A 14779-nucleotide genomic window follows, 5' to 3' on the forward strand; every position below is an offset into this window, starting at 1 on the left:
GTCAGGAATTCCCAAATAAAAGGAACTGATAAGGAAAGCTAAAGATATCATGAATAACTCTATGAGTACCATGAACTGAAGCTTAGAAGCTTAAGACATCAAGTCTTAAGAAATGGGCTCAAGTCTCACCATGTTAATGAAGAGGCACAAGCACTCTTTTTGTCCATGTAAAAATCCCAGCCACAAGCCCTTCCTGGTCAGCAGATTCAGTCATTTGTTCAATCTCTTTCTATAAAGGTTATTTCTGTAACCTGCATATTGAGGTAACTTAAGACTCACAGCATTAGTGTCTAAAACCAACTAAGACTCCTTAGTGGGACCTTTTGATAAAATAGCAATTATGAGGTAAATCCTGTAGCCTAGAATCACTTATACACCAGTGAAGAGAGAAGCAGTGTGGCATCATGTCACTTCACTGACAAGAAACAACTAAAAATGCTGAAGTAGATCCTAAAATGATCCTAAATTTCTGAGGACTACTAGTAAGAAATCAGTTCCATTTGGGTTCTGCAGTGATCAACCCAAAGCACTCCACAGGACTCTCAGAACTGACAGAGAGGCAAATATCAAAATCCTCACTGCTGGGCACAAACACACAAGCTTCTCATAAGGATAACAAAATGCAACTTTCATGTTCCAAGAGAGTAATACAATCTCAGGGGAAAACCCCAGTTCTCATTTTATTTCTGTTTTTCACTTGCATTTCTTACAGCAGGCTTTGGGGAATTTATGACTTATATGGCTGAACTTTGTGACACAAGTGAAACGAGGAACAAGAGTGCTAAAGAAGCTACTCCTTGCATTTCCCCTATTTCATATACAAGCCCATTTAGAATTTTAATTATCTAAGCACTGCCCTGCAAATATGGGTGAGTGAAAGAACTCAGCTGAATTTATCAAATCCTGCCTGCACTATCCAAGAAAGAGACTGAAACAATACCCACAGGAATGAGTGGCAACTCAAGAAAGCAGTAAAGTAATTAATTTTCATAATAACGAATTCATGTGAACTCCAGTGCAAAGATACAAGAGAAAATGCAATAAACTCAAGCAAGCTGTTATCAAGATGTAACCTTTATCTGAGAGGAACAATAAAACACTTCACATGTAAACTGCAGCATTTCAAGCACACTGAAATATCACAAACACAGCAGCAGTCAAACAAATGATCTCAAGATCTGAGCAAACACATCAGATGCTCGAATTTAGGAGAATTTCCTCATGGCCTGGGCATACACACCTGTTCCTGGGAACAATCCCTCCCTCCTTAGTTTTATCTGGATTCTGAGGCCTTTATCAGAATAATACATATGGAAATACAACCAACTCCCAGCTGCAGATAAGGGGCAGTCACTCGTTTGTTTGTAAACAGAACAACTGCTGCTATCCCCTAACACACGGCCATGCAAAGCCTGCTTTAGTCAGACAAGCTACCAGCACAACACAGATTTAACAGGGAAAATCTAAGGGACCTTGAAGCACAGACAGATGTTGTTAAAATACCAAAGGCAAGGAAACTGTGACTCTGCAGTTTCAAAAGTTTAAAATAAAAGGTTAAATACAACACTATATTCCTGAAGTCTATCGGCTTTTTAAGGAGATGTCTAAAATAGGTATTTCAATGTAGGAATGTACACAAAGAAAAGTAAAGGGAGAGAAAAATGAGGGAGGAAACCTTTAAACCTCATCTTTTGCTTTCACAAGCACTAGGAACATACAACCACTGCCCCTAAATTTCAGAGTTTTCAGAGCAATTTGTATGAAAAGAATTAACATTTAAACCTTGAGCAGTGAGAATCACATCCTATTTTAGGCTTACATGGCAAAAAAGAACTGCTTTAAAATACTTTCCAATTAGAAGCTGAAAAGTTTCCATTTAATTTTTTCCTGGGCAGGACCAGGAGTTTGACTCCATGACCCTGATGGGTCTCTCCCAACTCAGCATATTCTAAGATTCTCTGATCCTTTCATCCAATTTTCTTTAGTTGTACAAGTGTGAAACAAATCATGCACTGAGAATGGGAAATTTGTATCATACAAGGTATACAATGCCACAATTGTGTCTTTTTATTTCACATACTGGAGGAGTCTGCAACAACAGTGTAGAGCTTAAGATAAAAAAAAAATTGAAAGTCTTTAAAATTTATGGCATTCTAGCAAAAAAAAAATAAAGTGCAAATATTAAAAATCATTAGGAAAATAAAGCAGAGACTTACACTTATGCAAATCAGGAATTTTTGAGTTTCCTCAAAACAGCACAAGCACAATTAAGCTGATTTTTGCATATTCTCATGAAATTGCAAGCTATTCTCTAATTTTCCTGCTGTGTTCCTTGGGGTTTTAAGAGAATTTTATTTAAGGTGATGACACTGATCTTACAAAAACATGCTGCAGTATTTCCTGTCAGCAGACATCAAAACTTACATGTCCAAGGAAATTCATTCTTCCCCTCATATGGAATTTATAAGCAGATCATTTTCAACTTAAATGTGAGGAGGGTTTTCTTGTGCAAGGTTTTTCTTTTAAATATCTCTCTACTATCAAGATTCTGCTTCACAGAAATTAATAGTGGTGCTATTTCCTCTCTGACAGCTACACTGAGAACACTCCAATGTAGCAAATTCCTTCCCAGGTCCTGACAATTCACACTTTTGGATAAACCTGACAGAAATGGCCCTACAAACTAAGCTAGCGTTAATTCTTTTTTTTATTTTATTTTTTAAATTCCACAGAAATCCAAGCTTAAAGGAGAAAAGTTTCTTTATGTGACTGCAGAACACTGAACATTAAGCAGCAAGAAATGGAGTAACCAGAATAATTCTCAGTGCAAAAAGAGGTGCAAACTCACTTCTCTTCTTCGTGCTGTTCTTGTTTTGAAGCCCATCCTGTGCCATCCTTAGGCACAATGTTCACATTGGGGTCGTTGCCTTTGTTCTCAGCTTTCAGGCTGGGCAGATTAGCTGGGGGAGGCATCCTCCTGGAAATAGCAACTTTTCCAAGACTCTGCAATCCATGGCGTGCAGCAACTGGGTGCCAGAACACAAAGTGCAAGTTAACAACTCTGTTTAAGCAGAGCTACATAAAAATGGTTTGTAAGAAAGTCAGAAAAATTTAAAGAGTGTTAAGAATTAAAAATTTGAAATGCTTGAAAATTTATTATTTAAAGAAGGGAGTTGAAAACACATGGTTTGGGAAGACCTGAGTACTTTTTGAGCAGTGAGTCATTATTCCAGAATTATACACAAATTTCAGTGACAGAAAGCTAAAAAAGCCATTTACAACATGATGTTAATGTCAAGCATGATTCTCTTGCTCTCCTGGAGCTCAATGTACATTGATGAGTCCAGGAATACCCCTATGGGTCTGGCCCATTTCTTTATTGCTGCAAATTTCAGCTGGCAGATGCTGCCCTTGCAAAACCATTCCTACAAACTGTATTTACTCCAGACCACAAGTACAAAGCTAATGCAGCCCACAGGACACTCAACCTACCAAGCACCCAGCTCAGGCAGCAAGCACAAGTTACTGCCCTGGGTAAAAAACAATATTGTGGCAACCTTCAACAAGCTTGGGCACTCTTTTTCTCTTTTACAAACAATTTAGGCAACTTTGTCAAGTTCAAAACCTTCAGAACATCACTTCCCCCTGGTTCTCCATTCAATGACTCATGAAAAGCAGGCTCACAGTCACCTTAGTCAAGATATCAGTGTAAGTTTTATCCAGTGTTTATCAAAAAATCAAAGTCCCTAAGCTTAAGTGAGCATTGCCTTTTCCTTAATTAAACATTTCCAGCACGGCAAATGTAAATGCAGTAAAATGCACAGCTGGGGAATGGCACATCTTTATTTACCCACATTCTACTTCCTACTAGGCTGCAAATGCTGTCTCTCTGAACTGGCACTCCTGCTTACAGCTAAGCAGAAGCTCTAATGAATGCTGCCTTCCCCAACCTGCACCAAGCAGTTATGAAAATCCATGCTGTGGTTAAGTGCTCATATACTCTGCACTCTTCATTAGCACTGCAGTAATGATGAAACTGCAAGAATGCAACTCTAAAGAGAGCTTACTCACCTGTGGTTTTCTGAGTTTCCAGTGACTTTCCCTTGTAAGTATTAAACAGACTGAGTGTTGCATACTTTGTTTTTCCATCCTTTGCTTTTGTACTCTGGCCTGACTTTTCCGACATTTCGCTGGAAACTCATCGAGTCCGGTACCTTCCCTTCGCTCCTCAAAATCTGCCTGGGGAGAAAAACAACACAAAAGTGAAACAACCTGAACCAAAATCTGCCTGTGGAGAAAAAGTGAAACAACCTGAACCAAAATCTGCCTGTGGAGAAAAACAGCACAAAAGTGAAACAACCTGAACCAAAATCTGCCTGTGGAGAAAAACAACACAAAAGTGAAACAACCTGAACAGGAGCCAAGATTGAAGTCAGAGTTCAGAGGGCACAAGTGGACAGCATATTTAACACCATTAGCACTGTTTCATTTAAGAATTCTGCAGGATGCCAAGGAATGCATTAACTCCAGAAACCTTATCCTTACGTAACATCAGGAATTTTAAAGTATTTCTATCTCTTCAATATAAATGTCACAAAATCAGGAGGGTCAGCATTTAATTACCATCAAACACTGGTTTGATGTTAAATTTGATAAAATAGTAAATACCATCCATGATTTCACTAGAAAATGAATAATAAAAAGCCAATCCCAAAGCCCACAGACACACAGAATTTCCACCAGCAGCTCCTTCCCCACTGGGGAAGCTCAATGACCTCACCCATCCCAAAGCCAAGAACTGAGACAATTAACAGTTACTGCAGTACAGTATTTCTGGAATCTGCTTCTTTTTTCTCCAATTAAAACCATCACGAACACAGCAGCCAGAGACACTAAATACACAGAGGAAGAATTTTTTGTTTGTCAAAACCAGAACACAGTCTGCTCAGAGGAGGAGAGCGAGAATTCCTTAAACCAGGAGTTCCACTATTCTTCCTGCAGCAGTAAATTACAGGGCTCTGGGAGCAGGTCATTGCTCTCCTCCCTCCAGAATAACAGGCCTTGAGAGAAAGAACCCAGTAATTAACTGGGATCCTTCTCTACAAGTTCTTGGAAGGAACTTGCAGAGCTGCTGCTCATCACCAGGCAGGAACACAAGCGAGCATTCACTCAAACAGAACATTATTATACACCTTGATTTCTCCTCACAGTCAAAAATCCTGCCACCCTCTTTACAACAACAATTTTTCATCTGTTCCTATATGAATTCCAGAAGAGTTATATATGCTCAAAGACTTGTGTTTCAATCTAAAAGCAGGCAGCAAGAAGCAAGATATCCTGCTCAAACCTTTCAGTGATCAAACTCCCAGATCTCCAAAGGGAATGGGGTTCCCATGCAAGGTGCTCATGGATTAAGAGTTTGCAAGGACAAAGCACCTACTTGGTCATGACAGACATTCAGCAATGTCAAATACCATGGAAATTGAATTTATACAGGTATGATAACATTTCCATCCTCCTCTGCCTTCTACCTCAATTTCCAAGCCATGATTGAAAAGAAATGAAGATGGCAAATGACCTTGGGATGGCTCAGCTTCAGCACAACTTGGGCCAGAAGCTGTTCTATTACAATCCATGCAGACAATCTCCAGCCTTGTATGGGGCCAAGAAAATATTCTCCCCTCAGAAAAAGGCAGCAACTCCCAGATTAGTCAGCACTTGGCTATTTCAACAGCAACTGTTACACCAACAGTTATTTTATGTGTCATCCAAAAATACAAAATGCAGGACGGGAGCAGGGTGAAACAGGGCTGGGAATCAGAGCTCTGGATGAGCTGTTTGCCTCTGAAAGAACGTGTGAGCACAATTATTGCAGTTACAGGATCACCTGAAAGCTGCTTTGCCACCCTGTGCTCCTGGCAGTCACTGCCCAGCCCCTCTGTGGTGCTCCAGGATAACTGTGGTGGATTTTCTATCATAAATACAAGGCTGGGAACAGAGAGGAACAGAGGAGTGGAAGGGACAGAGCCTGCCAGGCCCTTTCACAGAACTCCTTCTGCTAAACTGAATCTCCTTCCAGCAGAAAAAGCCAGTGCAGTGTGGGATCTCAGGATCTCAGTCCTGAGGTGCTGAGCCACCGAGACCACCTTTGGGGGGCCCGGGAGTCCTGGAATGTTCCAGAAGTGTCTGGTGGCTGGACTTTGATCCTACACAGGAGATGACACCTGTATGAGGATAGGAGGATTTCACCAGGGTGAATGGTGAAGGGATGAGTTAATTAGAGGGTGAGACACAGGGTTTAGGATTTATGTACAGGGGGGTTTAGAGAAGTAAGATGGAGGAATTGGGGTGTGTCCTGTCCTTCTTCTTCTTCTCTCCATCTTCTTTGGTGTTGGTGGCATTTTTGGATTGGTTATTACTGAAAGTGCACCCAGCAATAAGAATAAATGGTATTGGGGAAAAATGATAAATATTGTACACGTAACAATGGGTATAAAGATAGGTGGCTGCCCCGGAGGGCAGCACAGTGTGCTCATGGCTGACTGCTGAGCAGATCTCTGTTTGGCTGAAAGAACATCTTTTAGATAAACAATTAATAAACATAAAAACCGAAAGAAGAACTGAAGCCTCTTCTCGTCCTTTGATACGCGGGCTGCCCCAAGGCCACCTCGGGCCCTTCCAGGCCCTTCAAACAGCCGAAAACCCGACAGTGCAGAGCCCCATGTGTGAAGCAGAGCCAGCCTGCTAAACCAGTCTGCCTGGATCAGGCAGAAGCAGCAGTGTGGCCATGAATAACAGTGCTGGGCAAAGCCTGACATGCTGGATTGCAGCTAACCAAGAGTGAAAGGTTGCCTGATAACTCCAAAGATAAGATCATTCATCTTTCAGACTGGGTGGGTTTTTTCCTGTCAAGATATTGGAGTGTTGAGCTTTGGCTCCCAGTGGAACCTTGCAGTGTAGTTTGTTTTTTTGGATAGATGAGGGACAGCCGAGCAGCCAAGTCTGGAATCTAGATTTTGTATTTATGATAAAGAGTCCACAACAATCATCCTGGAGCATCACAGAAGGTGCTGGGCAGTAATTGCCCAGTGCAGAGGGTGGCAAAGCAGCTTTCAGGTGAGCCTGTAACTGTATCACGTTCTTTCCAGTGCAAACAGCTCATCCACAACTTTAATTTTTGGCCCAAGACTCATCCCAGCCAGAGCTTGTAACAACAAGTGGTTTCATAATGGTGAATAATCAAAAAACTGGCAAATAAAATAAATAAATTTTAAAAAGACAACTCGGGTCATTTTTTACCCCCAAAATTGTTAACGGCAGCAAAGACTCAACAGAAACAGACAAAGCAAGCAGAAAGCAGCTTGAGGGTGGTTTAAAATAATCTTCTGTCATATTCTTCCAAAGCCTGCACCTCTGGTAGAGGTGAAATATGGAAAATCTTCATCATAATAACACTCTTTTTTCCAGAGCAATCCAGATTTCATACTTGGGCAGACCTTCACTGTAACAACTGCTCTTCCTAGAACGTCTGACAGCTCCAAGAACAGGGCAGTAAATACATTCCCTGAATACCCCTTTTTATGTTGAATTTAAAAAATTAGTCTGCTCATTACAGCTGAGCTCTAAGCCTTTTATACCATTAAAATTCATTCTGTTTGACAAGTTTTTCCCCAACTTGTATTACACAGGAAAATAAACTGGTTTACAATGATTAAAACTGCACATTCCTCAGTAATCTGACTTGCACAAAATAAATAATTTCAATTCAGCAGGTCAATATACTCAATAATTTACAATATATATATATATATTTAAGTATATTTAGACCTGATATTACAGTTACTATTATGCACAGCTACAGAGAGCACAGTGCTCCCAAAATTCTGGAGCAAACCTGCTCTGCAATGTTATTAAATCACTGTGCCTTGAAGATTTCAGGGTAAAAATTATTACTCTAATTTCTGTAGCAGACTATTTTTTCAGACTCCAACTGTTTTAAACCCTCAAGGAACTCAGAAACTTTTGTACAGAAAATAGCACACAAAGGGGCTGCCACAAATTCTGAATATCCTGGTCTCTGTTAAGGAACATTTACTTGTGCCCTCTTAGACATTTAGAGCTGGTAAAGAACAAACTGAATGCAGTGGGTTCCAGACTACAAAAATGTGTTTTTAATAGTAAAACCCCACATATATCCCACTAAATTTCTAGCTCTCTTGATGATTTTAGAACTCACCTCTATGACTTGTTTAGAATTTAATGACACAATTTGTTACTCCTGCAAACTTTGGATAATGTTCCATTAGGAACAACTGCAGCCTCAAAAAGGTGTCACCTCTGCTTCAGAAAAAAAATTACTTAAACAAGGTAAAAATATTCCATATTTTGAAGTCACTTCTGAGGACTGAGTTGCAAGAAGTATAAAACATTTAACAACTAACTTGACTCCTAATTTCTTGTCAGACCAGATGACAAACCATATTTTATACATTGTATTTTTAAACCCCTACCTAGACAAAAAAGGTCTGGTTTTTAGTGCAACATGTCCAGAGATTTCTTCAGCAGAATTACAGTTAGATTTAATACAGTCCTTCCATCTTAACCCCCAGCCCACACCTCTTCAGCCTACTATTTATACATACATACATATATACACACACATATATATATATAATTAAACTTTTTATGGCAATCACATATGCCATTGGTTTTAGAGGCAGATGCTCCCAAATCAAATTCAAAAAAAATTTCACTGCACATAAAAATGTGGCATTAAAAATTTTAGACAAGGTTTTCATTTCAACTGTAAGTCTGGCACATTTAGATTCTAGAACTGAAGAAATTGCCCACTACTGTAAAATCTAAGCATAATCTCCAGCTAGATATGAATTCTTGAAAAACAACTGTGTGATCTTCAGAAAAGAGACCAGTTTAAATCAATTACAGAAAGAGAATGCCAATTTAAAACAAAAACCAGAGGACACTGGAATCAAAGTACTTGGAAGCCAAGAAAGCCTTTTTTTGTGCTTTTTGTAACCCAGTCTCATGGAATCCTATGATTTTAAAAGGACACTCCAAAATACTGTGCAATTATTGAGTACATGGGGTTTGGATGTGGCTTTGAAGAGGGAAGGTTGCACACAGATAAAAAATGGAATTACAATTAAATACTTCTCTGACATGGATGTTTATCAACAATCTCTTCTTGATGGTTTTATATCTTCACCTCTGGAACCACCATTTTCAGCCCAATTTTTATTTACAAAAACATAACAACTAAACAAATACACAAAAGCTCTGGCCATTTATCTCACTATTAAGAATTCTTAAGAACTGCAGCACTCTCAAGCTTAATATGACACAAAAACAAGCTTGGAGAACCTCTGGTAATACTCTAGCAAATAAATCTCTGTCAAATGTAAGTATCTCATAAAGCCTCTGAAATCAGGATTTCCCTTTGCTGCAAGTGGCTCTTGAAGGAAAGTTCATTATCAAGCAGGCTGAAAATTGCAGGAAAACTTTGGGGATTCCAAGCTCTTCCTTCATCTATCTCCATCAAGGCTCTATGGCCTACAAGAACAACTCCTCAAAATTTTGAAGAGATCTTGGTTCCATACAAGTTTCATTTCTTTAGGAAGTCTCACTCTTCCATCTCTAGATTTTGGGCTCACTGGTTTCCAGCACAAAGCACTGATTGCATGGACTCTGTAAAATCCATGGAGATTGGCAGCTAAGAAGGACAAAAAAACTCTTTAATAACCATCTCCATGTACCCATCACCCCCTTGGGGGAGCTGGAGGATGGACACAATCTACAGAAGAGTTAAGAGCCATCAAATGGAAAAAAATCAAAATTAGTTTGGCTCTTCAGAATCAAGACTTCATCCTGAGACTAGCAGGCTTTGCTAGTTCAATTATTCCTCAAATAGCTCTTCTTTAAAGCCTAAGAAAGTCTTTCCAAACCTGCACCAAAGCTGAGTCTGTGAGGTGGGAAACACACCATGACACAAGACAGCCATTTCAGGGCATTATCCTATAAAAATGGAATTTGGGGATGCCAGAAATGGCCATCCACAAATATGTCAGCATCAGTTTAACAGCAATCTAAATAGAGCTAAGCAATGAAAAGCAACCCAAATTAGCCACCCACAAAAACAAACTCTGCTCAGAAATTACTTCAAAGCATGTGTTACTTTGAACCAGCAATCTACAGGGAAAGTAAATCTGCTGCCTTAGAAAGGCTGCAAGGCAGCTTGTGGAACCCATTTTTTGGGAGAAATCAACTAAATCCTGGCTTTCCAACAGGAAAACCAGCAACAAACCACAACAGCTCAGGGAATTTTTGTTGGGAGCATTTTAAGGCTAACATGGCACCAAAGAAACTTTTAGGATGATTATTGCAGAAAAAAAAATTATGTCAGTTCTATTAAATTTAAAAAAAAAAATAATTAAAAACCTCACAGATCCAAGTACAGCAAAAGTTAAATTTGTCTCTAACCATAGATTTAAATATCTGTATGTGCATGAATATTTCAATGCAACCATATTCCTGTGGAACAGCCCTGCCAAAAGCAGCTTGATCAGCAGGCTCAATGAGAATCAGCGTGACTTAAATGTGTCCACATCACAGGGGATTAAAAAGCCACAGACAGGTTAAACTCACACTGGCAAAAATGCACTCCATACTTTCACACAGCTGCTTTCAGCTCAGATCATTGCTGGTGTTTCCAGTGCTTAGGAAATCTCCTTTTTGACCTCAGGTGAGTGAGAGATTCTGGTCCCACTCCCTCCCCTCACAGGCAGAAATGATGCCAGTGCAGCTGTTTAGGAACTCTGGGTGGAAATAAAGCAGTTTTCATTTCACTCACTGCATTTTTTTGCATGTTTATAGTCAGAATAACAAATAAAGTTGTTCAATATCCCCATAAATACTATTTAAATATTACCTCCAACAATGCAGTTATCCAGGAATTCAATGCTTTCAATGTTTGTCTCTTTGTTCCATGTTTCAAACCAATGGCCCAAGTTTGGTCTGAAGCTTTCTACCAAGTGAAGCTGCTCATCAAGACACCCCTTACACTGATTCTGCCTTTTACAAGGAGCTAAGGAGACAATTCAGAGATGCACTCAAGGATAAATACAGCTAGTCTTAAAATAAAATGCTGAAATTAGGAAGTTCCTCCCTAAAAATTTCATTACTGCACATGCATTAGATATAATATCCCTGCCTGCTGTAGCTTTATAATGAAATACTGCTATTTCTATTGCAATGATAACTTTACAATTCAAACAGAAATTGATTTCAAAAAATATTGATTTTCCAAGTGGAATATCAAACAAGGTCAAATTAAGGAATTCCCTTCAGAGAATTTTGTGTCTGGTAATTCTTTGCATTTCCAGAGGTTAGATAATGAAAAATTGTTAAAACTCTGGTGATTCTTGTACCAAAGTTTTTTTGGTATTCTGGACTAAAAGCCCAACATCTGCCACCTCAAGCAGCAGCACTTTTAAGCAAGTAAGACTCCTACAGAAAATACAGAATATATATCCTACATACATATATAAATACAGAAAATATATCCTACTCTGGTGGTCAGGTACCTTGAAGAAGTGAAATACATGGTGTCCAAACTCAGCTTTAAGGCTCAAATCCTTAGCCAAAAAACAAATATTGATGCCTGGTTTAAAAGATCTAGATAGAAGTGATTTTAATTAGGTTTTGAGTTAACCTCTGCTGGGATGCTCCAACCTGGTCCTGGCAGAGGCAGGTCACTTTTAGAGCAAATTATTTTATTTCTTCCTAGCCTGACAATGTCTTTACAAGTCTTTTCGGATTTCTTTCACATCAAACATTAAGCCAATTTTTCTCAAGACAGATTTTTGATTTTCCAGTTTCGCACAGCTGGTTAAGAAACTTTCATAAATTGTAAATTTTTAATTGAGGCAGGAGTTTAGAAGTTCTGGAAGAAAGCCAGGACCAAAAAAAAAACCCCGAATAGTTTCTATAGAATTAAAGAGAGCATCATAATGATAAGAGTTCTCATTATTTCTGGGAACAGAACAATGCAAGTGCTTTTGCCCAATTAGCTTTTCAACTTGCAGATGCCAAATGAGACTTATTTTTAAGATTTGCAAAACCCATTTATTAAAGAAATTTCCATTATTTGGAAGAATGAGAAAACTTCAAAGCTCACCAAACTGAATTGCTGCCTATTTTAGAGCACAAGATAAGGGAATAAATGAAGGGAAATTCTTGCAGAAAGAAGCTGTGTACCTGCTATCAAAGTGCAGGATTCAAACAGCAGCATTTTCTGGGAATACAGAACATTAGCATGACCTGTCTTACCTGTCAGAAAAGATTTTTAACTGAAAAAAATTACAACTATTCACCAAGCTTCTTCAGAGCTCATTTAGATTTAGATTTCAGTTTATCCAGACTCCAGCAGCTCTCTGTAAAGGCATCTGGTAATGGTTAGGATCACAAACAATCCCATAAAAAATTACAAACACACTCTGCACACTGTCACAAGCACCACTCTGTCTCTTGCTCAACTGAGCCACAGCACCCAGCAGAAGCCTGGAAAGGCAAAAATATCAGCAAATCCTTCTCCCCACACACGGAGTGACATGGGGAGCATCCTTCCATTTACAGCCAATGCCCATCTTTCCACTGCTTCATTTTCCCCTTACACTTTAATACTTGCTGTAAAAATCTCTTTATTGCCAACCCTCACTGAGCTGGTGGAACATTCCAACCCTTCCCACCCACCCCATGTAAACCTGGGCAGTGGACAGAGAGCAGGACAGACCAGGAGAAAAAAGTTCAATCATTCCAAAACTTCCATTTCCTACTCGTTTACCACAATTTCCAGCCCCATGAAACAATTCATGTTTTTTTCACAGAGGAAGTGAGACCTTTTTTCAGATTTCTTCCCCAGGAACAACAACACTGAGCAGATTTCTCATGATGCTTTTCTGTATCTTTAAAGTATCCCTGACCTCAACTGCAAATAAGTCAAAAATTTTATACTTGTTTTTCCAAAGTCCCTATTCATAAATTAATGTTTAAATAATTGCATGTAAGAGGTTTTATTTTGGAAATTTGTTATTAGTTGCTTTGAAATAATGGTCAGGCAAGCTCCTCTGTTCATGAGCTCCTGCAGAATATTCTGAGAGTGGACAAGAACCATTCTAGGGCTACATCCTTAAGGATTTCCCCTCTTCTTTACAACACACATGCCAAAATTATTCCCCTCTTTGCCAGCTTTTCCCCCCAATTCTTTTCTGTTCATCTTCTCAAGGTAATTTTGTTGTGAAGGGTCCAACCTGAAAGCACTCAACAATAAGAACCTACAGAAAAATCAGTTTTGAACTCTTGTACAACCTCAGCATTATATAAAAAAGTTTAAAACAGTTACTCTAATCACTTATGTAATGACTTAAGCTACTTGTCACCACATTTAAAACTTCCCACCTTGTCCAAATTCTTTGCTGCCCATTACTCCTATTATTCCTAACCTGATTTATGTACATCAAAAAAACCCCACCATTTCTTGTCTGTATTAAAGAGATGTTAAATAAAGCGTATTTTGAAGGTTTTTAAGATACTCCCACTGTGACAGTGAGAGCCAGGGCTGCCAAATGCTCCAGCTTGTAACACTCTGTCAGCAGCAGCACAAAAATCTCCCTGCAATGCAAATGAAGGTGGCAGAATTCTGTTCCTCGGTGTGGTCCAGCTTGGGGAGAGCTGACAGGCACTGCCAGGCTCTCTACCTGCTGCCCATTCTCCTCTGGAGCTCTGCCTGCATGCCTCTGCCTGTGACTCAGCCACATCTCCCTGTTCACTGAGGAATGCTCAGCATGAGGAGATGCAGCTGCCAACAGCACGCTGACAGCAGCTCTGGGCAGCAGCAGCTCATTACAGCAAGGGACACTCCACATCTCTGCTTTAGACTGGGTTTGACCACAAAAAAAGGGGAAAAAAAAGATGAGAAGCTGAATTGAAAAAGCCTTATCAGCACAGGCAGCTTTATGCAGAATCCATTTTCCATGGAAGTTAACTTGCATCTGCCAAATGGCTGCAGAGCAGCTTTAACATCTTCACTTGCTCTTGCTTCTGTTTATTCTGCTCAGAAAAAAAACCAAAAACAACCCACACATCCCTTGACACTTTGCTTTCAGGATGCAGTAAACAATTCAGGCTCAAGACATTATTAAAAAACTTAGCAAGGAACTTTTTGTTATCCAGAGCTCTGTGTGTCCCACGAAGCTCTGTCCGTGCTGGTGGCTTCATCCCTGGCATGAAAAACATCTCTTAACCAAGGTGACTCCAGCAAAGCAACCACTCAGAAATGCCACAAGCCAAAGGCAAGCTTTTCCTGCTAAAATACATCTCTTTCTTATTTGCATTGTCAAGGAAAAATGTTCTTGCTCCTTTTCATTAGAGGACTTCTGCTGTGCACAGACTGTCCTAAACATGACTACAAAACAAGCCCTGTAAATCACTATTTATTTCTTTTTCAAAATGCAAGCATCAATTCATTGATATTAAGACTGAGGTCCTTCAGTGAGTTTGAAACAGAAGTCCTAAAGCAGTATCAGGTCTTTAACTGAAAAAGCAAATGTTGCTGCACTTCCACCTAAGCTGAAGGTACAAATCATTTTAAGTGCATCTTAAATCATTACTGCTGCAAGCATTCCTTAAAATTTTAACTGTAGATTGAAATTTTAAGTTAAAATTTACAAACAATAAAATCTAGCAACAGTCACTTGTTTACAAA

The 14779-nt window shown here is 39.3% G+C and overlaps 1 protein-coding gene across 8 annotated transcripts in view; it reads right to left on the reverse strand.

The window, feature by feature from the left end:
• PRRC2C (proline rich coiled-coil 2C) overlaps positions 1-14779 on the reverse strand; it is a 65112-nt gene that overhangs the window by 47117 nt on the left and 3216 nt on the right. For all 8 annotated transcript variants that reach the window (XM_064720398.1, XM_064720402.1, XM_064720401.1 and 5 more), the window contains exons 2-3: positions 4072-4239; positions 2849-3026 (exon numbers count right to left, since the gene is read on the reverse strand). In XM_064720398.1, coding sequence (XP_064576468.1) covers positions 2849-3026; positions 4072-4186 — 293 coding nt within the window. In that variant the 5' untranslated portion in view covers positions 4187-4239. The remainder of the gene's footprint in view (positions 1-2848; positions 3027-4071; positions 4240-14779) is intronic.

This window comes from Zonotrichia leucophrys, chromosome 8 (genome assembly GCF_028769735.1).
Source record: "Zonotrichia leucophrys gambelii isolate GWCS_2022_RI chromosome 8, RI_Zleu_2.0, whole genome shotgun sequence".
Classification (NCBI taxonomy): domain Eukaryota; kingdom Metazoa; phylum Chordata; class Aves; order Passeriformes; family Passerellidae; genus Zonotrichia; species Zonotrichia leucophrys.